Source organism: Gopherus evgoodei, chromosome 1 (genome assembly GCF_007399415.2).
Source record: "Gopherus evgoodei ecotype Sinaloan lineage chromosome 1, rGopEvg1_v1.p, whole genome shotgun sequence".
NCBI lineage: Eukaryota > Metazoa > Chordata > Testudines > Testudinidae > Gopherus > Gopherus evgoodei.
The window spans coordinates 32,613,767-32,641,471 of NC_044322.1; the positions used below are offsets into that span (position 1 = coordinate 32,613,767).

The 27,705-nt window shown below is 40.5% G+C and overlaps 1 protein-coding gene across 1 annotated transcript in view; it reads right to left on the bottom strand.

Annotated features, from left to right (window-relative positions):
- The window catches only part of CWF19L2 (CWF19 like cell cycle control factor 2), a 178,033-nt gene that overhangs the window by 136,363 nt on the left and 13,965 nt on the right, over positions 1-27,705 (bottom strand). Inside the window, 4 exon segments of the mRNA XM_030560734.1 lie at positions 1,533-1,652; positions 9,747-9,857; positions 11,112-11,231; positions 20,824-20,934. Of these exon segments, the coding sequence (XP_030416594.1) occupies positions 1,533-1,652; positions 9,747-9,857; positions 11,112-11,231; positions 20,824-20,934 (462 nt within the window).

Genomic DNA, 27,705 nt, shown 5'->3' on the forward strand with positions numbered 1-27,705 from the left:
CAGCTCCCTGGACCCTCCCCGTCCAGAGCATTGGCACCCCAGGTCCACTGCCCAGAGCAGTGGCATCCCAGGGCCCCGCCCCAGCTAAGATAGGGATATTTATATTAAAGATCATAGACAGGTCACAGGCCATGAATTTTTGTTTATTGCCCGTGACCTGTCCATGACTTTTACTAAAAATACTCATGACTAAATTGTAGCCTCAGTTATAAACTTACACTGGGCAGCCTGGTACAGCCTGGGGTCCTAGGCTGAGAAGCTGGGGGAATTATCTGCAGGCTCTCTATTGCTGGTTCATGAATTGTCTGGTGAAAGCATAGAATCACAGAATATCAGGGTTTGGAAGGGACCTCAGAAGGTCATCTAGTCCAACCCCCTGCTCAGTGCAGGACCAATCCATAGACAGATTTTTATCCCAGTTCCCTGAATGGCCCCCTCAAGGATTGAACTCACAATGCTGAGTTTAGCAGGCTAATGCTCAAACCACTGAGCTATCCCGCATGTAACTCAGCTGAGTGTGTCCCGGTCTGTGGATATATGTGTAACTGCAATATTTGGATGGGGTTTGCAGCTTGTCCCAGCATCACAGTGTGAGAGGGAGCCCAGGTTGGTAAGACAGAGGGCTCAGCAATACCCCAATTCCAGGTTGCATCCCAGGGAACCTGTCACAAGTAGGTAACTAGGATCTGTTCAAAGATACCTTCTGAGAATCAGAAACTACATGTAAATAATCATATACCACACTCCTGAGGCAAATATCCCTTAGAATTAAGAATACATCATATATTTTTGGACTGAACACTGAAGACTCCTTTAGGAGTATAGAAAAGTTTAAAAAATTACTGAAAAAGCAACAACAAAACATCACCCCCTTCACGCCTTCTCAAAAGCTAGAAAGGACAACAACTAGGATGCTGTAAATTGAATCCAAACAGAAATTGCATGCCAACACTGATGTTTCATAGAGGCATAACAACAAACTGGAAAACTACAATAGTGGGTGGTCAAGGGGAGGACTAAGGGCATATAAATAGTAGGTAATATTTGTCTGCCATCTGCCTGCAGAACTGAACAGAAGGTCAGTCCCAGAGTCTGTCAATTTCTACTTATTCAACAGATCTCTGTAAAGTGATTCAAGAATTATGGCAGATAGGTACCATTAAAATTCAATTAACTTTTATTATTTAATCATTTCACTCTAGTTTAGTCATCAATTTTTGCTAGAATTGGCTCTCTTCTTAATTGAAATTTAATTTAATAGGTTTCCTATCACATGGTAGGCTTCCTAAAATAAATTCTCTCCCTCATCCCAAACAAGTAATAACCTACCAGTATAAAATGACCACTACCATATGGTCAATAAATACTATTTTAAGAAGATTTTAAAAATAAAACTGTAATCTAAAAGAGGATTTATTTAAGCAATTTAGAGTACATGTAGTTTATAAAAACTTAAGTGTATGACAAAACTATACACTGCATTTAGGAAGATACAGAGAAAACTGGTGCAATATAGAAATAATTCCTTTTACCTGTTCAATTGCTTGGGTTTTCTGTTGCTCCAATAATTTTTCTGTCTCTTTTTCAGCTTTGAGTGATGCTGCAGACGTGGTTTTCAGAGACATAAAATCTAAGGTCATCCATTCATCTCTCTGTAAAAATACAAACAGTTTCATCCAAAACGAAATAATAGCCAGACTCAGTAAACACCCATTTTCTGTAACAAAAATATATGGCTCAGATATAAATCAAACTCACAAAATTACTGGTATCATCTCATATTTATAATATATGGTGTAGATTTTACAGTAGTTCCTAGCTTTCAAAACATTTTTGCATGTAAAACAAATATTCTAAAGACTTCATTCATGAAATTCACTTACATATGCATACTTGTCCAGCTTTTCTTTGTAATTCCAGGTGTATAGTCTAGATGTGATTTATTTATGAGCAAGCACACTAGTAAATATGTGCATACAAATTCATTAGAGTAAATATGAGATTAGGAATGTCGTTCTTCACTGAACATTGAATGTTTTGTACATCATTTTGTCAGATCACTTTACGTGCCACCTTACTCTAAAACCGTTGAAGAATTAATGATTCTTACTGCATTTGGCTTCATAATCTCTTTGGTTTAATTTAGCAGGCACAAAATCTGCAACTAATCATAGGGTGCAGTTGATAGCTCCCAGACAGCTAGGTACCCAAATGTGCCCATAAATCCAGTAGTTAAACACTTAACTTCTATTAAATGTGTCAACAAATGCAGGTACAAAACCACATTTACAAATGCCAGATTGAGGCCATTTTAAATATAAGGGCTATTATCTCAAGAAAAAAAGTAGATTAAATAAACCATGATATAGGGCAATATACCACACTCAAACAGGTAAAGGCATATTTTCCTCCCCTCCTACAGATCACACATCATCTACAGCAAATAAAATATTGGTGAAGCAAGAAAATAAAGCAGTAAAATGCACATGAAAATGACTAATTAACCAAAATCAAATTGTCAGACACATGAATGTGTATTCTAACAAAAAGAACGGAATTCTGATGCCATTCTGGAACAATGAAAAAATAGTGTTCATTCTGATCCTTAATCTTCAAGGCTTGAAGCACTAATCTGAATGGCTGCCATTATGTTATGTCATGTCTTTCATTTACAACCAATGCTGCTGCTAGATGATGCACCTGAGACAATTTCACATATATGAAATGGAAGATACCCCACTTCCTAAAGGAGATTTGGGCTAAGGAGGAGGAACAAAAACTGCGGTCATCTACAAAACCTCATCAGTTTACCATGGTGAATGAGGATAATTGAGGGGACACAGAAATACCAAGGTACAAAATATACAGAATGACGGAGAAGGTTGTGCTGGTAGGGGAGTGGCACTGGATGTGCAAGAAGAATAGAGTCAATTAAAGTAAAAATCTTAAATGAATCAAACTGTATCAGAGAATCTCTATGGCTAGAAACTCCATGCTTTAACAATAAGGGTATAGCAGTAGGAATACACTACCAACCACATGACCATACTGATGACAGTGATTGTGAAATGCTCAGGGAGACTGGAGAGGCTACAAAGGATTTCAGCTATCCTCATTAACTGGGTACATCTCACCTCAGGACAGGATGCAGAGATAATATTTCTAGACACATTAATGACTGCTTCTTGGAGCAGCTTGTCCTGGAGCCCTCAAAGGGAGAAGCAATTCCTGATTTAGTCCTAAGTGGCGCAAAGCCTTTGGTTCAAGAGGTGAATATAGCTGAATCACTCGGCAAAAGCAACCATAATGCAATTCAATTTCACATCCCTATGGGGGGGAAATGTCAAAGAAACCCACCACAGTTGCAGGCAACTACTACACACAAACAAGGAAGCTAGTTAAATGAAAATTAAAAGGAAAAGTCATAAGGTTGAAATGTCTGCAAACTGCATGAAGACTACTTAAAAACACCATAACAGAGGCTCAAGCTAAATCTATGCCCCAAATCAAAAAACAGCAATAGAACCAAAATATACCACCATTGCTAAACAGCAGAGGAAAAGAGGCAGCTAGAGGTAAAAAGGTATCTTTTAAAAATTGGAAGTCAAATGCTAGTGAGGAAAAAGGATAGGACCATAAAAAATTCTGGCAAGTCTAGTAATAAGGCAGACCAAAGAAGAATCTGAAGACCAACCAAGTAAAGACACAAAAACTAACAGCAATTTTTTTTAAGTACATCAGAAGCAGGACGACCATCAAGCAGCCACTGGGACACTGGATGATTGAGCAGTTAAAAGAGTATTCAAGGAAGACAAGGATATTGCAGAGAAGCTAAATGAATTATTTGCATCGGTCTTCCCTGCAGAGGATGTGGGACACATCCAGGGCTGTCCCTACCTATGGTGGTGCCCTACGCAGCCCGAGCACCTGCAGCCCCCCTGCGGGGGGGAGCGGCCACTCTGCTGGGGGGCTGGCTCAGCGCCTCCACAGGGGTTGGGGTCTGTGCTCAATGGCTGCAGGGACGCGGGGGTAGGAGCTGTGAGGGGCAGCAGCAGGGCAGGGAGTCCCGGGGCAGAGCGGGGGATTAGCAGTGAGCCTGTCACCGGCAGCAGGAGTCGGCCTGCCCCTCCCCCACACTCACCAGTGGCAGTGGGAAGCAGAGCAGCCTGACCCCAGCCCACTCCACTCCACTAACTCCCAGTCCTGTCGCTTGGGGAGGGGGCTTGGAGGAAGGAGTCAAGCCCGCCCCCGCAGTCACCAGCGGCAGCAGCAGGAAGCAGAGCAATGCGGCTGGGAGCTGGTGGAATGAGCTGGGGCCTGGTCACTCTGCCTCCTGCCGCCACCGCTGGTGAACGTCGGGGGCGGGCCCGACTCCTTCTGACAGCTCCAGTACCCTTGCTAATCCCACGGGCCGTGTTGTTCAGGGGAGGGGGCTTTGAAGAAGGGGTGGAATGGTGGCGGGATGGGGGAAGAGCAGGGGCAGGAAGAGGTCGGGTGGGACGGAGCCGAGTGGGAGCTTGGGGGAAGGGTTCGAATGGGGGCAGGGCGGAGATGGAGATGGGGGGGCTGGCTGGGAGATGGGGATGGGCTGCTGGAGCCAGCGCCGCTTACACAGCATGCAGCTGCCTAGGGCTACTCCAAATTATATGGTGCCCCATGCAGCTGCGTATTCTGTGTATGCCTAAGGATGGCCCTGGTCACATCCCCACATCAGAGCCATTCTTTTCAGGTGACAAATCTGAGGACCTGTCCCAGTTGATGTGTCCATAGAGGACGTTATGGAACAAATTGATAAATTAAATAGTAAGAAGTCACCAGAATGAGATGGTATTCACACAAGAGTTCTGAAGAAACTCAAATATAAACTACAGAACTACCAACTGTAGTATGTAATCAATTGCTGAAACAAGCCTCTATACCAGATAACTGGAAAGTGGCTAACACAACGTCTATTTTTAAGAAAGGCCCCAGAGATGAGCCTGGCTATTACAGGTCACTGAACCTAACTTCAGTGTTGGCCAAATTGATAGAAATTATAGTAAAGAACAAAATTATGAGATACAGACACGATTTTTGGCAAACAGTCAACATAGCTTTTTTAAATGGAAATTATGCCTCAACCTATTAGAATTCTTTGAGAGCATCAACAAGCCTGGGGCTAAGGGTGATTCACTTAATACTGTGCACACGCATTTTCAGAAAGCCTTTAACAAGGTCCCTTACCAAAGGTGCTTAAGGAAACTAAGCAGTTACAAGATAAGAGGGCAGGTCCTCTCATGGATCAGTAACCGGTTAAAAGATAGGAAATAAAAGGAGGAATAAATGGTTCGTTTTCTCAGTAAAGAGAGGTAAATAGCAGGGTCACCATAGGATCTGTAGTGGGACCAGTGCTCCTCAACATAGAATCAAAGAACTAGAAGGAACCTCGAGAGGTCATCTAGTCCAGTTCCCTGCAATCAAGGCACGACTAAGTATTATCTAGACCATCCCTGACAGGTGTTTGTCCAACCTGCTCTTAAAAATCCCCAATGACAGAGATTCTACAACCTCCCTAGGAAATTTATTCCAGTGCTTAATCATTCTGACAGTTAGGAAGTTTTTCCTAATGTCCAACCTAAACCTCCCTTGCTACAATTTAAGCCCATTGCTTCTCGTCCTAACCTCAGAGGTTAAGAAAAACATTTTTTCCTCTCTCTTCATTGTAACAACCTTTTATGTATTTGAAAACTGTTATCGTGTTCCCTCTCAGTCTTCTCTTCTCCAGACTAAACAAACCCAATTTTTTCAAGCTTCCCTCACAGGTCATGTTTTCTAGACCTTTAATCACTTTTGTTGCTCTTCTCTGGACTTTCTCCAATTTGTCCACATCTTTCCTGAAATGTGGCACCAGAACTGGACACAATACTCCAGTTGAGGACTAATCAGTGCGGAGTAGAGCAGAAGAATTACTTCTCGTGTCTTGCTTCCAACACTCCTGCTAATACATCGCAGAATGATGTTTGCTTTTTTTGCAACAGCGTTACACTGGTGACTCATATTTAGCTTGTGATCCACTGTGACCCCTAGATCCCTTTCTGCAGTCCTCTTTCCTAGGCAGTCATTTCCCATTTTGTATACGTGCAACTGATTGTTCCTTCCTAAGTGGAGTACTTTGCATTTGTCCTTACAATTTCAACCTATTTCCTTCATACCATTTCCCCAGTTTGTCCAGATCATTTTGAATTTTAATCCTACCCTCCAAAGCACTTTCAACCCCTTCCCAACTTGCTATCATCCACAAACTTTATAAGTGTATTCTCTATGCCATTATCTAAATCACTGATGAAGATATTGAACAGAATCGGACCAAGAATCAATCCCTGCAGAACCCCACTTGTTATGCCCTTCCAGCATGACTGTGAACCACTGATAACTACTGTCTGGGAACAATTTTCCAACCAGTTATGCACCCACCTTATAGTAGCTCCATGTAGGTTGCATTTCCCTAGTTTGTTTATGAGAAGGTCATGCGAGACAGTATCAAAAGTCTTACTAAAGTCAATATATACCACACCTACCATTTCCTCCCTATCCACAAGACTTGTTACCCTGTCAAAGGAAGCTGTCAGGTTGGTTTACACCAATACTAACATATTCATAAATGTTCTGGAAAAAGGAGTAAACAGTGAGATGGCAAAGTCTGCAGCTGATACACAATTACTGGTTCGGACAGCAGTTATATCCAAAGCTGACTGCAAATAGTTACAAAGAGATCTCACGTGACTGGGTGACAAAATGGCAGGTGAAATTCAATGTTGATAAATGCAAAGTAATGCACATTGGAAAACATAATCCCAATGATAAATATAAAATGACGGGGTCTAAATGAGCTCTTATTCAAGAAAGATCTTGGAGTCATTGTGAATAGTTCCCTGAAAACATCCACTCAATGTGCAGTGGCAGTCAAAAAATCTAATAATGTTAGGAACCATTAGGAAAAGGATAGATACTAAAACAGAAAACATCATAATGCCACTATATAAATCCGTAGTACGCCCATATCTTGAATACTGAACGCAGTTCTGGTCACCCCATATCATAACAGATATTAGAATCGGAAAGGGTGCAGAGAAAGGATACAAAAATTATTAAGGTTATGAAACAGCTTCCATATGAGGAAAGATTAAAAAGATTGGGATTATTCATTTTAGAAGGAAAGATGACTGGGGAGGGGGTGAATGATAGATGTCTATAAAATCACAAATGTTGTGGAGAAAGTGAACAAGGAAGTATTATTTTCCCTTCACATAACACAAGAACTAAAAGATCACCCAGTGAAATTAATAAGCAGTAAATATAAGAAGTACTGCTTCATACAACCACAGTCAACCTGTGGATCTCGTTGCCAGGGGATGTTACGAAGGCCGTAAGTATAACTGGGTTCAAAAAGAATTAGACAAGTTCATGGAGGATAGGTCCTGCAATGGCTATTAGTCAATATGGTCAGAGTTTCAACCCTGCACTCTGAGTGTCCTTAAACCTCTGACGGCTAGAAGCTGGGACTAAACTACAGGGGATAGGTCACTCAACAATTGCCCTGTTCTGTTCATTCTCTTTGAAGCATCTGGTACTGGCCATTGTCGGAAGACAGGATACTGGGTTAGATGGTCTGGTCTGACCCACTATGGCCATTCTTATGGTGTAAGATATGCTCTCCAAAAAACAAAAGGCTTGAAGAACTCAGTGCTCATAGGCAATACAAATGCCCATGAGCTACAAAAGGGTGTGTTTCTGAACTTTTATCTTGCTATTTTCAGCAATCAGTAAAGGGCATTTCTCTGATTCAGAGAGGCTTTTTGCTTCCCTTGACCAGATTCACTTCATAAAGTCAGTCCCTTGGAAGCCGGAACCATATTCAGAATTAAGAAACTTATGACCATTTTTAGGTCATTAAAATGTGCTGGGGAAAATATGTTCATTTGCTAATCCCAAAGGAGTCTACCAAGAGGGGAAAAAATCCTCAAATATCACACGTTAACTCCTAATATAAAGTATATAGTCTAATTGTGGACAGCCAAGTACCAGTCAACCAATTCACAGACCAACTAGTGTTTGGACAAGGAAGAAATGACCTTGAAGCAAAAGCTCTAGGTACAAATCCAAAAACAGGTTTTTTTACAGCCTCCTCAGTTTAGACTACATTCAACGATCTACATTTTAAAGCCAGAGGTAGTGTCATTCAGGAAAGTTCCTGTAAGTTTACCTATATTGCCTTTAGGCCTGACCTGTCAGAAAAGAGAAGGAGAAATCTGAAAAGCAACAATGCTAAAAGAGACTTGGGGGCAACAATGGACAGTAATTACATAGGAGTTTGCAATTCAACATGGCAGAAAAAAATCAATGTAATTTTGGACAACAGATACAGAGACATCACATCACAGAGCAGAGGGTATATAGCCATAAGGTGACTACACCTCAAGTAAAGCATTCAATTCCAGATCTCTAATCACCAGATACGTTGGAGGGAGATTAAGAGAAGCTTACTAATGAGAACATATATACAAGAGAGGCTACCTCTCTTTCTAACTGCACTGAGGTGGAAAAAAAAGATGGGGGACATGGAGGCTGCTACCCCAAAAACTTCCCTGTACAATGGTTTGACTGGATAAACAGAGACCTAGTCTGGTTTGCACACCCTCACCAAAAGAGGAGCACTTCTTTGTTTTTTCTCGGCATTCTTCAATTTGATGATCTTAAAGGACCCAGCCTACTGCTGGTGTTACAATCATAGTATTACTAATAAAAACCTCTTGAAAGAAGGTTAACTATACAGAGGGGAAAACTAGATTAGGGAAAGTGCTGGAAGCAAGGAGACCAGCCTTACTGGTCCTTGGCTGTTCCAAAATTCACCCTCCTAAGACTATGCTAGCCTAACACACACAAAGTAATTCACGTGTGCCAAATACAATTGGACTAGACTTGCTTTCAGTAGGGCTAAATAACAGTTCAGCCTGAATCATTTCAGTCTGCACTAGTTTAGTGCCATCACAGTCTCCACTACCATAGTCAAGAGAGTCCTACTCTTACTGTCCTACAGAACGTCAGTGACCTTTCAAAAATCCCACAGAATCTACTCTGTCTAGGGCCTACATTAGCATCATGGGATAGATAACCAAAACTGAACTGAGAGGATTAAAACACACATCAACATAGCTATAAAAGACACACTTAACAGTCTGTGCTTAAACCAGTGCAATCACTCTGCTTCAGTTAGGGACAGTTCAATTCTCCAGATGACACATAATTTGTGAGGTGTAGAGCATAGCTAAGAATATAGCAGGAGCCGTGATGCAACCAGTCTTGCTGGTCAAATACTCTGCTGTTTCTTTAGTCACTGTACCTCTTCGAGCACCATGTACCTAAAAAGTCATTGAAGATTGACTTGATTTATGCAGAGAAATTAATAGGGTTAGTCAAGATTTTAATCTGACTTTATTAAGAAAACCAGGCTCAATCACTAAGTGCTTTGGCATATGATAAACAAAACTGATGCTAGGCAACATAATTGTAATACTTGGTTAGATGCTTGATAAAACAGGAAAAAATGCCCAATTAACAAAATCTTTACATTTACCTAAATATATATAATATTTACATTTTAAGTAGCTATTGATCAAAGAATTTACAATGAACTATAGCGCAAATGTAGCCACACTTTACACTATGCCTAAACGATTTTACCCTTCCATAATTACTTGGCTACTCACCTGAACTGCAGGATTTTCTGTAGTATCTGACTGCTCCTTCTTGACTTTCCAAGCCTTTTCTGTGCAAATTGATTGTGATATAGTTGATTCAACCCATTCAACTGAAGAATCCTAAGAATAAGTGTTTGAATAATTTAGAAAAATTCAAAAGCACTGTATTTTATAGAATGACCAAACCTTAAAGCACTGTTATAAACTGAGGACATACTATTACTAAGAACATTTTACAAAGAAAATGCATTTGATGTGATCTCATCAAAATAGCATGTTAGTCTCTTCCAATCCCACATCAACAGTTTATTAATATTGTATTGTCACGCAAAGAAAACTCAATGGCTATTTGCCAGAGAGTTGAAACTGTCCTGCTGATACTTTGAAACAAACAAAAAATATGTACAACTAAAACATCTAAATTAGCAACAAAATAAAAAAAAGGAACATTTTATTAAGCTTTACTGGTACAACAGTGGGGTTTAAATTAAAAATGTAAAAATTTACGTCATCTCTTTATATTTTAATTGTATCTCATTCCCACCCAACCCCCGACCCAATATATATGCATCTCTCTCTCAGAGGAAGACCAGTTTCCTGGAGTGCTGCGATGTTATACTTATAACAAACTGCTCTCTGCTGATCAGACATTCCCTGTTATTTATAGAAACCTGACAGGAGAACAAAAGATTTTGTATCAAAGGTATCAGGGTCAGAAGGGTGCTGCATCTTGGGACTCTCTAATGTAATCTGCAGCTTTGGGTGCTTCCCAGAGGAAACATGGGACCAGTCTGTGGTTTGGGTTATTTCCCACAGGTAAGCAAGTCAAAAACACAGTTCACTTAGCTGTATGTTCCCGCAGAAAAACCTTGTTCTACTGAACCTTTCTATGCATCCCGAAGAAAGGGTAATCTTCAAGAAGACAACAATAAAGCTACGGTGCTTGCACACAAATGCTACATTTAAAACTGGGGACTTCAAAACACGTAGCAAATACTCAGAAAATCCAATCAGAACAGGATTTCTTGCTGGTCTGTTTACTCTACTTGATAAAAAATGAAAAACGAGAGGGCCAGGAAGCAGTGCCATGATTTCCAAGCAAGTCTGTGACTGCTAAAAATAAAATGGGAACCACTGGCCTCTAACTGGAAGAGAAAGCATTACAGAAGCATTAAAGAATCTTTAAAAAATGGCATCTTTAAATTAATAAAATACCAGCAAGATATCATGTAGCACTGTCTTTAGGAAAAGGAATATATGCCTCAATATTAGTGGCAACTTCTTTCCAAAAAGGCAGGTTAAAAGTGATTGGTTTGGTTTGTTTGTTTGTTTTTAAACATTCTTTCAAGAGAATATTTCAAGCTTATTACTTACTGAAGAGCTATCACTTGAAATATCATTTTTTTCAAATTTTTGGTTTTTGCTTTTCTTCTTTTCCTTCTTAAGTTTTCTTGAATGTTTATCTTTTTTCTTCTTTTTCTTCACAGAATGTTCCTATATAAGCAAACATTTATAAATGTCCTCAAAACAAATCACATAGAAAGAAAAGATAGACCATTAATAAAATTACATAGAAAAAAAATCTAGCTAATTCTAAACCATCAAAACTGTACACTTATCGGACCAAAGCTGAATATTCTTATTTCTCTTTCTATCGTTCTCCATCAACCATTCCTTCTGATTGTTTTTTAGCACTTATCTACACAGGATTTATTTAATATATTTTTCCACTTTAAATAACATTAATAACTACATTGAAAAAGTAAATCTATATACTTTGTTTATTGTGGCTTAAGCTATTTCTCTTAAGAACATAAGAATGGCCGTACTGGATCAGACCAAAGGTCCATCCAGCCCAGTACCCTGTCTACCGACAGTGGCCAATGCCAGCTGCCCCAGAGGGAATGAACCTGACAGGTAATGATCAAGTGATCTCTCTCCTGTCGTCCATTACCATCCTCTGACAAACAGAGGCTAGGGACACTATTCCTTACCCATCCTGGCTAATTCCCATTAACAGACTTAACCTCCATGAATTTATCCAGTTTTCTTTTAAACCTTGTTATAGTCCTAGCCTTCACAACCTTCTCAGGTAAGGAGTTCCACAAGTTGACTGTGTGCTGTGTGAAGTAGAACTTCCTTCTATTTGTTTTAAACCTGCTGCCCATTAATTTCATTTCGTGGCCCCTAGTTCTTATAAGAATAAATAACTTTTCCTTATTCACTTTCTCCACACCACTCATGATTTTATATATCTCTATCATATCCCCCCTTAGTTGCCTCTTTTCCAAGCTGAAAAGTCCTAGCCTCTTGAATGTCTCCTCATATGGGACCCATTCTAAACCCCTAATTATTTTAGTTGCCTTTCTCTGAACCTTTTCTAATGTCAGTATATCTTTTTTTAGATGAGAGGGCCACATCTGTATGCAGTATTCAAGATATGGGCATACCATGGATTTGTATAAGGGCAATAAGATATTCTCCATTTTATTCTCTATCCTCTTTTTAATGATTCCTAACATCCTGTTTGCTTTTTTGACTGCCTCTGCACACTGCGTGGATGTCTTCAGACAACTATTCACGATGACTACAAGACCTTTTTCCTGATTCGTTGTAGCTAAATTAGCCCCCATCATATTGCATATATAGTTGGGCTTATTTTTCCCAATGTACATTACTTTACATTTATCCACATTAAATTTCATTTGCCATTTTGTTGCCCAATCACTTCGTTTTGTGAGATCTTTTTGAAGTTCTTCACAATCTGCTTTGGTCTTAACTATCTTGAAAAGTTTAGTATCATCTGCAAACTTTGCCACCTCACTTTTCACCCCTTTCTCCAGATCATTTATGAATAAGTTGAATAGGATTGATCCTAGGACTGACCCTTGGCTAATACCACTAGTTACCCCTCTCCATTCTGAAAATTTACCATTTATTCTTACGCTTTCTTCCCTGTCTTTTAACCAGTTCTCAATCCAGGAAAGGATCTTCCCTCTTATCCCATGACAATTTAGTTTACATAGGAGCCTTTGGTAAGGGACCTTGTCAAAGGCTTTCTGGAAATCTAAGTACACTATGTCCACTGGATCCACATGTTTGTTGACCCCTTCAAAGAACTCTAATAGATTAGTAAAACATGATTTCCCTTTACAAAAACCATATTAACTTTGGCCCAACAATTTATGTTCTTCTATGGGTCTGACAATTTTATTCTTTACGATTGTTTCAACTAATTTGCTCACTGACGTTAGACTTACCGGCCTGTAATTGCCGGGATCGCCTCTAGAGTCCTTTTTAAATATTGGAATTACATTAGCTATCTTCCAATCATTGGGTACAGAAACCGATTTAAAGGACAAGTTACAAACCAAAGTTAGTAGTTCCGCAATTTCACATTTAAGTTCTTTCAGAACTCTTGGGTGAATGCCTTCTGGTTCCTGTGACTTGTTACTGTTAAGTTTATCATTAATTCCAAAACTCCTCAAGTGACACTTCAATCTGTGACAGTTCCTCAGATTTGTCACTTAAAAAAGCCAGCTCAGGTTGGGAATCTCCCTAACATCTTCAGCCATGAAGACTGAAGCAAAGAATTCATTTAGTTTCTCCACAATGACTTTATCATCTTTAAGTGCTCCTTTTGTATCTCAATTATCCAGAGGCCCCACTGGTTGTTTAGTAGACTTCCTACTTCTGATGTACTTAAACACTTTATTACTACCTTTTGAGTTTTGGGCTAACTGTTCTTCAAATTCCTTTTTGCCTTTTCTTATTACATTTTTACACTTAATTTGGCAGTGTTTTTTGCTCCTTTCTATTTACCTCACTAGGATTTAACTTCCACTTTTTAAAAGATGCCTTTTTATCTCCCACCGCTTCTTTTACATCCTTGTTAAGCCACGGTGGCTCTTTTTTAGTTCTTTTACTGTGTTTTTTTAATTTGAGGTATACATTTAAGTTGGGCCTCTATTATGGTGTCTTTGAAAAGTGCCCATGCAACTTGCAGGGATTTCACTCTAGTCACTGTACCTTTTAATTTCTATTTAGCTAACCCCTTCATTTTTGCATAGTTCCCCTTTCTGAAGTTAAAAGCCACAGTGTTGGGCTCTTGAGGTGTTCTTCCAACCACAGGAATGTTAAAAGTTATTAGATTATGGTCACTATTTCCAAGTGGTCCTTTTATAGTTACTTCTTGGATCAGATCCTACGCTCCACTCAGGATTAAATCAAGAATTGCCTCTCCTTTTGCGGGTACCTATACTAGCTGCTCCATGAAGCAGTCATTTAAAGTATCGAGAAATTTTGTCTCTGCATTTCGTCCTGAGGCGACATGTTCCCAGTCAATATAGGGATAACTGAAATCCCCCACTATTACTGAGTTCTTAATTTTGATAGCCTCTCTTATCTCCCTTAGCATTTAATCGTCACTATCGCTGTCCTGGTCAGGTGGTCAATCACAGATCCCTAATGTTATATTCTTATTAGAGCATGAAATTACTATCCATAGAGATTCTATGGAGATTCTCTTGTGAATCCTTGCATCCATACAGGTCGGCACCTTTTTTAAATAGGTGCACAGTATTCTGGACAGGTATCCCATGGTGCAATCTTCCACTGCCAGGTTCCATCACATGGAGATTTTTCTCGCAGCTCATTATAGGATGCTTTCCAGAACATACTGAAATTCTTGGATTTGGGGTCAAAAAAATCAAATCCCATGATTCCTCTCCTGGCACCCCATAATTCATCTGCATTTTGCAGGCCAGCACCATTTTCAAACTGCTGCCAGGAGAAAACTTCAGCCGAATGTTGTGATCCTAACCTGGCCTGAGCTGATTGTGATTAATACAAACAAGCTTCTCCACGTTTTGGCAGTTATGAGGCCATCTGGCTTTGGTTGGTTTGGGAGACCGCCATGGTGATGCCATGGCAATGCAGAAAGAGTATGAAATCAAGCAGTTTCTTCTGCAAGACTATTTCTTGGAGAGGCTTCACTCAGTGCAATGCTCCTTCTGGGTTCAGCAAACGAGCACAGGCTGGTGGGAAAGAACAGTGATGCCGACTTAGGATGACCAGCAGTGAGGGCAGAACTTCAGGACAACAAAGGCCACTTCCCTAAAAATCTGTCAAGCTCACACTGAAACTGCAGTGATGGAATACTAAAATGAGTGCTCTCCTCAGCGTGGACAAGCACATGACCATCGCCGTCTGAAAGCTACCTCCCCCAATTACTATTGGTCAGTAGCTAACCAGTTTGGTGTTGGTAGATCAACTGTCAGGGCTGTTCTCATGGAGGTGTGCACTGCTATTGATAGGGTGTGTTGGGCTAGTTCATAAAGCTTGGCAATGCATAGAAGGTGTTTCATGGATTTAGCTGAGTGCCTCTACAACTGGTCAAGGAAACGGGTAGGGATGCATTGTTCAGTATAGTGGATGGAAAATGAATGTACCGTAACCCAGAAAACGGATGAAATTTTTTGTATAAACATTTTATTAGGAATAGATTATATTGGGGGAAACTGAATTTCATTGAAATTTCCCAGCCGTGTTTTTCATAATAAAAACCTTTATTGAGTCAATGTAACAGTGCAAAGTTAAAACCAGTGGAACTATGAAGACAGAACACACAAAGTGCTAAGTCTTCACATCTGTACCATGGCCTCACAAGTGTGTAAGAGTGAAGGGTGAAAATTGTTATCTTTATTCTGAGGGATGGAGTGTTGTGGGAAGGGACTATCTTGATGCAAAGGAAAGATATGAAGAATAGTAAGAGGTCAATATGGCTGCATCAGGAGCTTTTTAATTATCTGAAAATCAAAAAGGAATCCTACAAAAAGTAGAAATATGGGCAAACTGCTAAGTACAAAACAATAGCACAACTATGCAGGGACAAAGTCAGACAGGCTAAAGCATAAAATGAGGCAAGGGACATAAAAAGGCAGAAAGAAGAGGTTCTATAAATGCATTAGGAGCAAGAGAAAGATGAAGTAAAGTGTAGGCCCACTAGTTAGTGAAGAAGGAGAAGTCATAAACAGATAACATCAAAAAGGCTGAGGTGCTGAATGCCAATTTAGCATCAGTCTTCACTAAAAAGGCTAATTGTGACTACATACTGAACACAAAATATTAACCACAAGGGGGAATTTATCCTACAGTTCTGGTACTAGCTGAAGCAATCTCAGAACCGTTAGCCGTTATTTGAGAATTCATGGAGGATGGGTGTAGTCACAGAGGACCAGAGAAGGGCAACATGGTATCCATCTTTAAAAAGGGGAGCAAAGAGGATGCAGGGAATTAATTATACACCGATCAGCCTAACGTTGATACTTAGAAAGATTCTGGAACAAATTAATAAATGATCAATTTGTAAGCATCTTGAAAAGAATAGAGTGAGAAGTCATAGCCAGCTGGATTTGTCAAGAACAAATCATGCCAAACCAACTTAGTTGGTGTGACAGGGCTACTTGCCTAGAGAACGGGGGGGAAGCTGCAGATGTGATTTATCTTGATTTTACTAAGGCTTTTGACACAGTCCCACATGACAGTTTCATAAGCAACTTAGGGAAGTGTTGTCTAGATGAAATTACTATAAAGTGGGTGCACAAATGGTTGAAAGACCACACTCAAAGAGTTATCAGTAGTTCACTGTCTAACTGGGAGAACGTATCTAGTGACGTCCTGCAGTGGGTCTGTCCTGGATCTGGTACTATTCAATATTTCTTGAATGAAAGAGTGGAGAGTATGCTTATAAAATTTGCAGATGACACCTAGCTGGAAGGTGTTGCAAGCACTGTGAAGGACATGGTTAGACTTCAAAATGGCCTTGATAAATTGGAGAATTGGTCTGAAATCAACAAGATTAAATTCAATCAACGTAAGTGTAAAATACTACACTTAGAAAGGAAACATCAAAAGCACAACTACAAAATGGAGAATAACTGGCTAGGTCAGTGGTTCTCAACCAGGGGTGAGCATATCCCTGTGTGTACGCAGAGATCATCCAGAAGATACATCAGCTCATCTAGGTATTTGCCTAGTTTTAGAACAGGCTACATAAAAACCACTAGTGAAGTCAGTACAAACTACAATTTCATACAATGACTTGTTTTATATTGCTCTATATACTATAAGCTGAAATGTAAGTACAATATTTATATTCCAATCATTTTATTTTATAATTATATGAGAAAAATGAGAAAGTAAGCACTTTATCAGTAACAGTGTACTGTGACTTCTGTTTTTCTGTCTCATTTTGTAAGCAAGTTTTTAAGTGAGGTGATATTTGGAATTCGCTAGACAAATCAGACTCCTGAAAGGTGTATAGTAGTCTGGAAAGGTTGAGAACCACTGGAGTAAGCAGTAAGACTGCTGAAAAAGATCTGAGGGTTATACTGAATTATAAATTACATATGAGTCAACAGTGTGATGCAGTTGTGAAAAAGGTGACTATTCTGCGTCTTATTAACAGGAGTGCTGTATATAAGCCACGGGAGGTAATTGTCCCACTCTACTCAGAACTGGTGAGGCCTCAGCTGGAGTAATGTCCAGTTCTGGTGCCACACTTTAGGAAAGACATGGACAAACTGGAGAGAGTCCAGAAGAGAACAAAAAAGGATAAAAGGTTTAGAAAACCTCTTGAGAAAAGGTTTAAAGAACTGGGCATGTTTACTCTTGAGAAAAGACAGCTGAAGAGAGGAGCAGATTTATCTTCAAATGTATTAAGGGCTGTTATAAGAGAACAGTGATCACTTGTTCTCCATATCCACTGCAGGCAGGACAAGAAGTAATGGTCTTAATCTGAAGCAAGGAGATTTAGGTTAGATATTAGGAAAAACTTTCTGACTATAAGAGTAGTTAAATAATAGAATAGGTTACACAAAGAATTTATGAATTCCCCTTCATAGGAGACTTTTAATAACGAGTTAAACACACACCTGTGAGTGATGATCTAGGTATACTTGGTCCTGCTCAGCACAGAGGGATGGACTAGATTAATTCTCCAGGTCCCTTCCTTCCCTACATTTCTATGTTTCTAGAATCTCTATGCATCTGACGAAGTGGGTATTCACCCACGAAAGCTCATGCTCCAAAACGTCTGTTAGTCTATAAGGTGCCACAGGACTCTTTGCTGCTTTTACAATCTCTATGTATTTTGAAATATTTCTGTAGCCTAATTTTGACAATTTACCTCACAAAATGTAAAGGTAGCTAAAAGTGATCCAACTAAAAGGCAAAGTACTTTTTCTATTGCTTCCTCTCTTTCTCTCTCTGCCATTACAATAAACATACCTGCCATGCAATATGTTTGATTTTTAGCCTCAGCATTGCTGCCATCTCAAGTGTGGGAGTGGCAGCAGTCACCAGGAGGAAATGGGATAGTGAAGTGGCACAGTAAGCAGGATAAGGCGGCAGAACATTTGGTCAATGGTTGTGGGATTTGATACTTCAGGGAAATAAACCCCTGTAGAGCCTAAAGTCTCCATTGCAGACGTAATCCTGAGCACACTACGAGAGGTGAGGGAGAAGCTGAGTCGTCAGTGAGAGGCTCTGCCCAGCCACCACCCAGAATAAGTTGTCTAAACCAGCACTGGGAACGGTGAATCACAGCCAATGGGAGTTGCAGGCGGCTGTGCCTGCGGATGGTCAATGTAAACAAACTGTCTCACGGCCCACCAGCAAATTACCCTAACAGGCCGCAGGTTGCCCATCACTGGTCCACATAAACCTTAACCTGAAAAAAAGCTCATTTCAGAAATAAGCTATTTTGTTTCCATAGTGGATTAATTAATGTGGGAGAAGACACCAAATAATTAAAAAAAACTTGTGTATAGATGCAAGGTAGTTTATCCTGAAATAACCTGATAGTCTAAAGAACCCTCTCCCATGTAAACAAGGCCTTTTACACTCATCTGTTCGGTCTTGCCAAACACAAGACAAATAAATCCTCCACTAAGGATTTGTCTATACTGTGTGTCAGTCCGCATCAGTTAGAGTGTATATTCTAATGAGCACCAGCACATTGCATGCTAACTGGCCCATGTGGATCTGACTGGAGCATACTAAAAGTTCCCTACTATGTATTAACATAGTCACATTTCCAACAGTACTACATTAACACACACTTCTAGTGCACGCCAGTAGAGTCTACACACTCAGTTAGAAAGTGACATGCTAATACGCATTAGAATTTATACCCCAACTGGTGTGGACTAACACAATGTATAGACAAGCCCTCACTGTTTACAGCACCCAGCACAGTGAGGCCCAAAATACTAATGGGTCTCTCCAGATACTGTATTAACAACTATTAACTCAGAGAGAACTTAAGTGAGAGGCTCCATATCCCATTACTAGACTCACAGATTCCAAGGCCAAAAAGGATCACTGTGATCATCTAATCTACCTTCTCTATAAAACAGGCCATAGAACTTTCCCTAAAATAATTCCTGTTTGAACTAGGGCATATCTTCTAGAAAAACTTCCAATTTTAATTTTAAAATTGCCAATGATGGAGAATCCACCACAACCTTTGGTAAATTGTTCCAATCGTTAATTACCATCACTGTTAAAAATGTATGCCTTATTTCCTGTCTGAATTTGTCTAGCTTCAGCTTCCAGCCATTGGATCTTGTTTTACCTTTAGCTGCTAGACTGAAAACCACATTGTGATGGTGCCCCAAGAAGTACTTAAGGGACAATGGATCTTGGAAGGCTCCAATCCACATAAGAAGTCTACATGAGAGCATTCAAGGTAGCAGGTAAGCAATGGCTGCTGCCTCTAAAAACTGAGTCATGCATGGACATGTGACTTGCCCATGTGACTCCAAAACTCCATCTTGGAGCTGGACTTTGCATAGGAGAGAGGAGGGGGTATCCACCCACAAAAGAAAGTCTATTCAAGACTCCTCCATTTTGTTTTCAGCTGGCTAAAGAGATAGTCTCTCCACCCCCAAGGATACCTGAAAGAAACTGGAATAAGGACCCAGACTAGAAGGAGACTAGTCTGTAAAAGGAAGCTTACTGGAATTCCTCTAAGGGTGAGGTTTTTATCCGTACTCAGTTTTCTTACTGAATTAGACTCAGACTTGCGTGTTTTATTTTATTTTACTTTGTAATTCACTTTGTTCTGTCTGCAATTACTTGGAACCACTTAAATCCTACTGTCTGTATTTAATAAAATCACTTTTTACTTATTAACCCAGAGTATGTATTAATACCTGGGGGGGAGGGACAGCGGGGCATGTGTCTCTTATCAGTGTTATAGAGGGCGAACAATTTATGAGTTTGCCCTGTATAAGCTTTATACAAGGTAAAATGGATTTATTTGGGGTTTGGACCCCATTGGGAGATGGGCATCTGAGTGTTAAAGACAGGAACACTTCTTATGTTGCTTTCAGTTAAGTCTGCAGCTTTGGGGCACACGCTTCAGACCCTAGGTCTGTGTTGGAGCAGACTTTATGGAAATGGCATGTTTGGCTCAACAAGACGTGGTGCTGGAGTCATAAGCTGGCAGGGAAAGCAAGGGCAGAAGTAGTTTTTGGCAGATCAGTTGGCAGTTCCCAAGGCGGTTTCTGTGATCCGACCTGTCACACCCGTTATCAAATAGTTGTTCCCCACGTAGACTGTGACCATGTCACCCCTTAACCTTCTCTTGGGTAAACTAAATAGATTGAACTCCTTGAAACTATCACTATAAGGCCTGTTTTTAATCCTTTAATGATTCTCATGGCTCTTCTCTAAATCCTCTCCAATTTATCAACAAATTATTTTCCTTTTCAAATGTCTAAAAATTAAACCTCGTTGTTGTATAGCCCACTAAGAACTCCAGGTGACTTATGTCTCTGCTGCCACTTTTACACAGTAGAAATTAGATGTAAAGCTCAGCTAAAGCAATACTTCTACTTTTGTACAATCAAAACAAAGGAATTCTGATATGTATTTCCATTTAGTTTTTCCCAAGTTTGCTTTTGAGGTCTGTGGCATTCAAAGAATATTTTCTACATCAGTTTAAGTAATTGAAATCTTTCAGTTTACTTCAAGATAATGGAAAGCTAGCATGAAATTCAATGATTTACTGCTCCATCACCTTTTCCAGCTCTTCCACACGTTTGTTCACATCAGGAAGCATCCACGTATCCTCACCTCGCAGCCGCTTGAGCTCTTTGCGTCTCTCGTCCTTCTCGTAATCAGCTTTGGCCTAATATGAAAAGGAGGGAAAAGAAACAAATGGATTCTAGAGGTGTGGATGCAAATGATGATGCTGAAGCTCTCAGGTTGCAATCTGTCTGGATTTGAACCAGGTGGTCGCACTTTGAGAACAACTTCACTTTATTTTGAGGATAGCATTACAACATATTGATTGATGATATACTAATGGTAAATGCAACTAAAGACTACCCTATACCTAGTACCATTTCCAATGTGCTATAGCTCTGCAGTTGTGCCAGCACTAATCCCAACCTATTTACACAAATAATGGAGCTACACTAACTTGTTTTCCCCCTGAAAATTGTTCTATTACCAGCAGTGATTTGACTTTCTGACTTTCTATTCTTACTTATCGCATCTTTCAAAAGCCCCAGCGAGCAGCTTTGGGCAATTACTCTTCTACTACAAAGGATGGCTCGTGTGGGAATTAGTTTAAAGAGATGGAGCTGTTAAGAGAGAATTCTCAATGGTGGGCCCTCAGTTTTGGAATTCACTTCCACCAGGTCCAAAACAGCCCAGATCTGTTGAACTGCAAAACTCCCTCTTTTTAACCCAGGCTTCTGGGAAGCAGAGGGCTATTACTAATGGCTGGGGTGGGTTTTTCTCCTTCTTGGTTTTTGAAACGTTGCTGGGTTTACTTTTGTTTTTTATTCTGGAGATTTTAACATATGGCAAAGGTACTTGTAACTTTGAATAGATTTTTTTGAATTATATAAATCCAAATTAATAAATTAGTAGCTAATTAAATCATTGAGCCCTCTCCTATAATTGGCTCTCATTTTAAATAAAAGCAAAAGGTCCAATTCATTTTAGAAGTGCAAATGTTCCTTAAACATATTCAAGGTATAATTAAGATGAATCACAGATTTTTATTATTATGACATACCCTAATAATAGAAAGCAGAATGCTATATAAAAGCATTTAACTAGAGTAGAATGCCATATTACACTACACTATGGCAACTGCATTGTGCAAAGTTGTTTACTTCCTAAGAAAAATATCAAATATGTTTTCAACTAGATATGATTTAATACTAATCTGAACATAGATGATAACCTAAATCATAACACATAAGCCACCCTTTTTCAGCTTTTCATTATAAGTAGTAACCATAGCAAACTGCAGAGAGAAACCTTTCAAGTCTGACCTTCAGAATTTAATACTTGTTTTGTGGAAAAATTATAAAGCAGTCAGGTTTCACTTTTTTGGTCTTGAACCTTTTTTTAGTGAGAGGTGTTTTCATCATTAAACCATTAGATTTTATATTTGTGTAATAAGGATGGATGGCCAAAGTATTTCAGGGGAATAGGGAGGACTCTGAATTGGTCATCTTTTTGCATCAGACTATTAACTTCACTCAGTTATTCATTCTCTGTGAAGTACCATTAGTTAAAGATGTCACTGTTATAAGCCTTCCTTATCTATTTTTTCTCCCCTTGACTAGTTTCCCTTTGATAGAACCCAAAAGAAAAAATATGCAATGTTGCTAATTCCCACTGTTTTATCACAAGTCTAATAATATTTGGGGGTTTCTGAATGCCCAAGCTCCTGGAATCCTGTGATTAAATGAGAATCAACTTCCATTTTAAAATGTTTCTAACCCTTGTGGTTGCAGATAAAAGCTTGAAAACATGATCCAAATGCACCAAAAAGGTGCAAAAAACAGAAGGCAAACATTACCAAAAATTTTTTTTTTAAAAAAACACAAAGCCAATTTCATGATTTTTGAACACTTGGGATTGGCAATACTGGAAATGACAAAAATAATTAGAAATTAACTAAGAAAGTTAAAGGAAATAGAACCAAAGTGTACGTCTGTGCCCAACTCAGTCACCAAAGCAGATAATCCACAAGAGAGAAACTCTGCACTCTTTATTTTCTTGAACAACTCTCTTCCACAGCCCAGGAAGTGAATATCATAATTCTGCAGTAAACGCTAAATCATTCTGGATATGTGGATACCTCTAATCTTGAAATCTCTGGCACAAACTTTGATAATTATGAATTAAAGACTTGAAATATTACAATTTTAAAACTTTCCTAGAGTCAAAGTGGCAAACAGTTTCAGCACTGTCAAGACAGTATTTTAGGGCTTTAACAACTTCTTCTCAGAAGGTTTAGAACAAAATCATGGCACAACAGGGGCCATTCACAAGATTTAGAGAAACATGGGTGAGTTTCTATGGCCTATGTTACATATATGTCAGACTAATTGATCATTAAGGTCTGAGGGTGATAAATTTCATGCAAAAAATGTTATCAGTAAAATCATTATAATTTATTCTTATATTACATTATTACAAACTTGCCTGTACCTTTACTAAATTTTAAGAGATACAATTACTTTCATACACCTGATGTTTGAAGAATATAATTCACCTACTTATATTTTTAGTTACTGATCTAATAAAATGAAATGTCAAACTAAAGAAATTCCAAGGAAGTCTCTGCTTTCTGTCTACCAGTAAAACTGGCTGCTGGTTACTTCTGGCAGGAGGCAGTACAGCACCCCAGCTCCCAACCCACTGACCACAGTGATGAAGAATTATTATTCTACCCTGGCAAGTAGGGATGAGGAATCGCCCCCAAAGGTGGAAGAGGAGAAGCTCTGTAGCCCCAATGCGGGGAGGATCACAGCCACTACCACCCCAAGAGGAAACATAGCGTAGTAATGGTTAGTGACTCCCTTCTGAAGAGGACAAAGGTACCTATCTGTCAGCCTGACATGGCATCCCGGGAGGTGGCCAGGGTCCTGTATCCAAGACATTACAGAGGGACTGTAGAGGATCATCCAACCCTCTGACTACTACCTCATGCTACTCATCCATGTTGGCTAAAGATACTGTGAGGTATGACCCTGAGCAGATCAGAAATGACGACAGGGCCCTGGAAGTAAGTCTGAAAGAGTTGGGGGTGCAGATGATGTTCTCTTCAGTCCTTCTGGTCAAAGGTAGGAGCCCAGACAGAGACAGATGCATCCTGGAGGTGAATGCATGGCTGTGCAGATGATATCACCAGGAGGAACGTAGGACGCTGTTCCAGGGAGAAGGACTACTGAAAAGAGATGGATGGATACAGACTGGCTAACCTAGTGAGGAGGGCTTTAAATTAGGTTTGACAGGGGTCACAAGATAAAAGCTCACAGTTAAGTCAAAATCATGGAGCCCTGAGAGAGAGGGTTGGAATCTGGAGGGAGCTTGGGCCATTGTAGCAGAGACAAAGGAGAGACAAGAGGGAACACCGGGGGGATATCAAATCAGTATGTTAGATGTCTGTATGCTAATGAAAGAGGTATGAGCAATAAACAGGAAGAAATAAAATACTAGTGAATAAACACAAATATGACACAGCTGGCATCACAGAAACCGGGTCGGATAACGCACATGATTGGAATATTGATATAGAAGGGTACAGGTTTCTCAGGAAGGACAGGCAGGGAAAAAAGGGAGGATGTGCTGCTTTGTATATCAAAGCGGGGGGAGGGATAGCTCAGTGGTTTGAACATTAGCCTGCTAAACCCAGAGTTGTGAGTTCAATCCTTGAGGAGGCCATTTAGGGATTTGGGGCAAAAATCTGTCTGGGGATTGGTCCTGCTCTGAGCAGGGGGTTGGACTAGATGACCTCCTGAGGTCCCTTCCAACCCTGATATTCTATGATTATATGAAAGATGTAAACAGTTGGACTGAGGTTGAGAAGGAAATAGGAGACAGAACTGTTGAAAGCCCCTGAATAAAGGAGTAAAAAATAAGGGTGATGTCATGGTAGGGGTCTACTATAGACCATCTAACGAAAAAGAACATGTGGATGAGGTTTTTTAAAAATTATCATAACTATGTTGTCTTGACATATGCAGTCCCCAAAGGCAAGAAAAAAAAGGTGACTAAAATAGTCAGTCACATCCCTGAATTAGCATTAAGATAGACAATTATTAAGATAAGACTTCTACCATTTCCTGTCCTTTTGGCTCTAATTTTTTAAAGAGAGAACGTGGGTAAGATCATATGTTCTACTGAACCAACTTCTGTTGGTGGAAGAGATGAGCTTTGGAGATTACAGAGCTACACAGACCAGGACACACCAACTCAAAGTAGCACCAGACTCTGCCAGAACAACAGATGCAAAGACATATCTCCACTGCTATGATGATCAATACACTAATGGGACAAATAAGCTAGAGATCAACTTGCTGATTGCTTGTCTCTACAGTGAAGAAATACTGCCTTGTCTGATTCAGATGGTTAAAAAAAAAATGTGCTTACTCTCTACTCCATCTTCCTTTTGGTCAAAAATGGCACACTGCTACAGCAACAGATCACTTTCATGCCCTCTTGGCAGAATATTTGCATCCACTATTGGAGAACTAGGAATATTCCCTTCCCACTGAACCTCTACACACATCATGAGGTGTCGCCATCTGCTTTCAACAAAGGAGGACTTGTTATAAAGGTCTTTGTGATCGATAATATTCCTTAACTGACTAAGTAATCAACACTGGAAGACATAAAACTGTCTCCCTTACCCCTTAAATAGCTAATCACAGCCCTTCTTAGGGTTTGAGGTGAAAGAGAGAGATTCTGGTGTGACACTATGCCACATATTCTTCACTGAGATATTGTTATGATATGACTGTGGCATAATTATGATATATTTTATACAAAATAGGTCATGTGAGATATCATTGATTTACTGAATATGATTATACTATTTGTATGCATGTATCATATTTATATCTGAAGTTAGGAATATTGTCTATGCATCTATTACAGATGTGTTTACACCTGGGGTATGCCCACTAGACTGAATGTAATCAGTCTAGATGGCTGGCTGGGAAGGGCCTTTAGGAAGAACAATAGGTCTTAGAACAGGGGTGGGAAAACTACGGCCCAGGGGCCAATTCCAGCCTGCCAGTTGTTTTAATCTGGCCCTCGAGCTCCTGCTGGGGAGCAAGGTCTGGGGCTTTCCCTGCTCCAGTGCTCCAGCCAGGGAGCAGGTCAGGGGCCATTCCACGAGGCTCCTGAAAGCAGCAACATGTCCCCCCTCCAGTTCCTAAAGTAAAGGCAGCCCAAGGGGCTCCGCTCCACATGCTGTGCCCAGCCTAAGCACTGCCTCCAGAGTTCCCAGTAGCCGGGAACCGTGGCCAATGGGAGCTGCAGGGGCAGCGCCTGCAGACGGAGAAGCACACAGCAGAGCCATCTGGCTGCAACGCCACGTAGAAGCTGGAGGGGGGACATGCCGCTGCTTCTGAGAGTCGCTTGAGATAAGCACCACCCTGAGCCTGAACACCTGAGCCACTCCCCTGCACCCCAACCCCATTCCCCCTCCTGCCCTCCAAACCCCTCATCCCCAGCCCTACCCAGAGCCCTCATCCCCTCCTCCCACACACCACCACCCCTGCCCCAGCTTGGAGCCCCCTCCCACACCCTGAACTCCTCATTTCTGGCCCTATCCCAGAGCCCGCACCCCCTCCTGCACCCCAACCCCAATTTCATGTGGATTCATGGTCCGTCATACAATTTCTTTACCCATATGTGGCCCTCAGGCCAAAAAGTTTGCCCACCCCTGTCTTAGAAGATGCTAATCTCCCACCAGGGAGCCTTCCTGAGGACGCTACAAACAGCCTCTGAGTCATGGTTGAGGTGGCCCTACAGAGACATATGACCAAGTCACCTGGTACTGGATTCCATCATAGAATACTAGTATTTTTCCACTGTCCAGAATCAAACTGGGAGGCAAAGTGTTCCCACCATATGCAAAAGCTATTTAAGGAAAGGGAGTGACCTCATCGTGGCTCTTCTTCACTGACACCCAGCCCAAAGGAGACGCTTGGAAACAGCTCAGAAACAAGAACTGAACTGGGGCAGAAGCGTGGAACCCAGGCTAGAGGAATTTCTAGCCTGTGAAAGGTATATCTGACATTTTAAGCTGCAAGCAAGTGCAGCTTGCCCTCAAGAATATCTGCAAACTGACTAAACAACGATTAAGGTGAAAATTTGCTGCTCTTACCTAATTTCTTTAGTATATTAATCTTAGATTGCGTTTCTTTTTTATTTCCTAGGTAATCTGCTTTGATCTGTTTTCTATCCCTTAGAATCACTTAAAATCTACCTTTTCTAGTTAATAAACTTGTTTTTGTTTTGTCTAAAACCGGTGTGTGGAAATCAAAACTCGGGGCAGAAAGCTGTTGCATATATTCCTCCACACTGGGGGAGAAGGTGAATTTACAGCAGTGCAAGACGGTATAATTTTGGGTTTACCCTTCAAAGGAAGGTAACTGGGCAGTTCCTTAGCTGAGCCTTCCCATGCAGAACTGATCTTAGCATCTGTATGAAGCTGTAGTTGGGTGCGTTCCTACCTGTATGTTTGCTGGAAGGGGCTTGAGGGCCTGTCACAGCAGTAGAGTGAAAACGGAACCCAGGCTGGTGGGTCAGGCAGGCTGAGTGGTAGCATAGTTCCAGGTGGCACCCCAAGGTGGAGGGGGGAACCTGTCACACCTAGATATCAAACAATTTCACACTTCTTAATGGACAGTGGATTCTATAATGTCATATTAAGATTAAAGTTCAGTGCTACAGTAGATATTTTAGCAGGGGAGGGATAGCTCAGTGCTTGAGCATTGGCCTGCTAAACCCAGGGTTGTGAGTTCAGACCTTGAGGGCATCATTTGGGGATCTGGGGCAAAAATCTGACTGGGGACTGGTCCTGCTTTGAGCAGGAGGTTGGACTAAATGACCTCCTGAGGTCCCTTCCAACCTTGATATT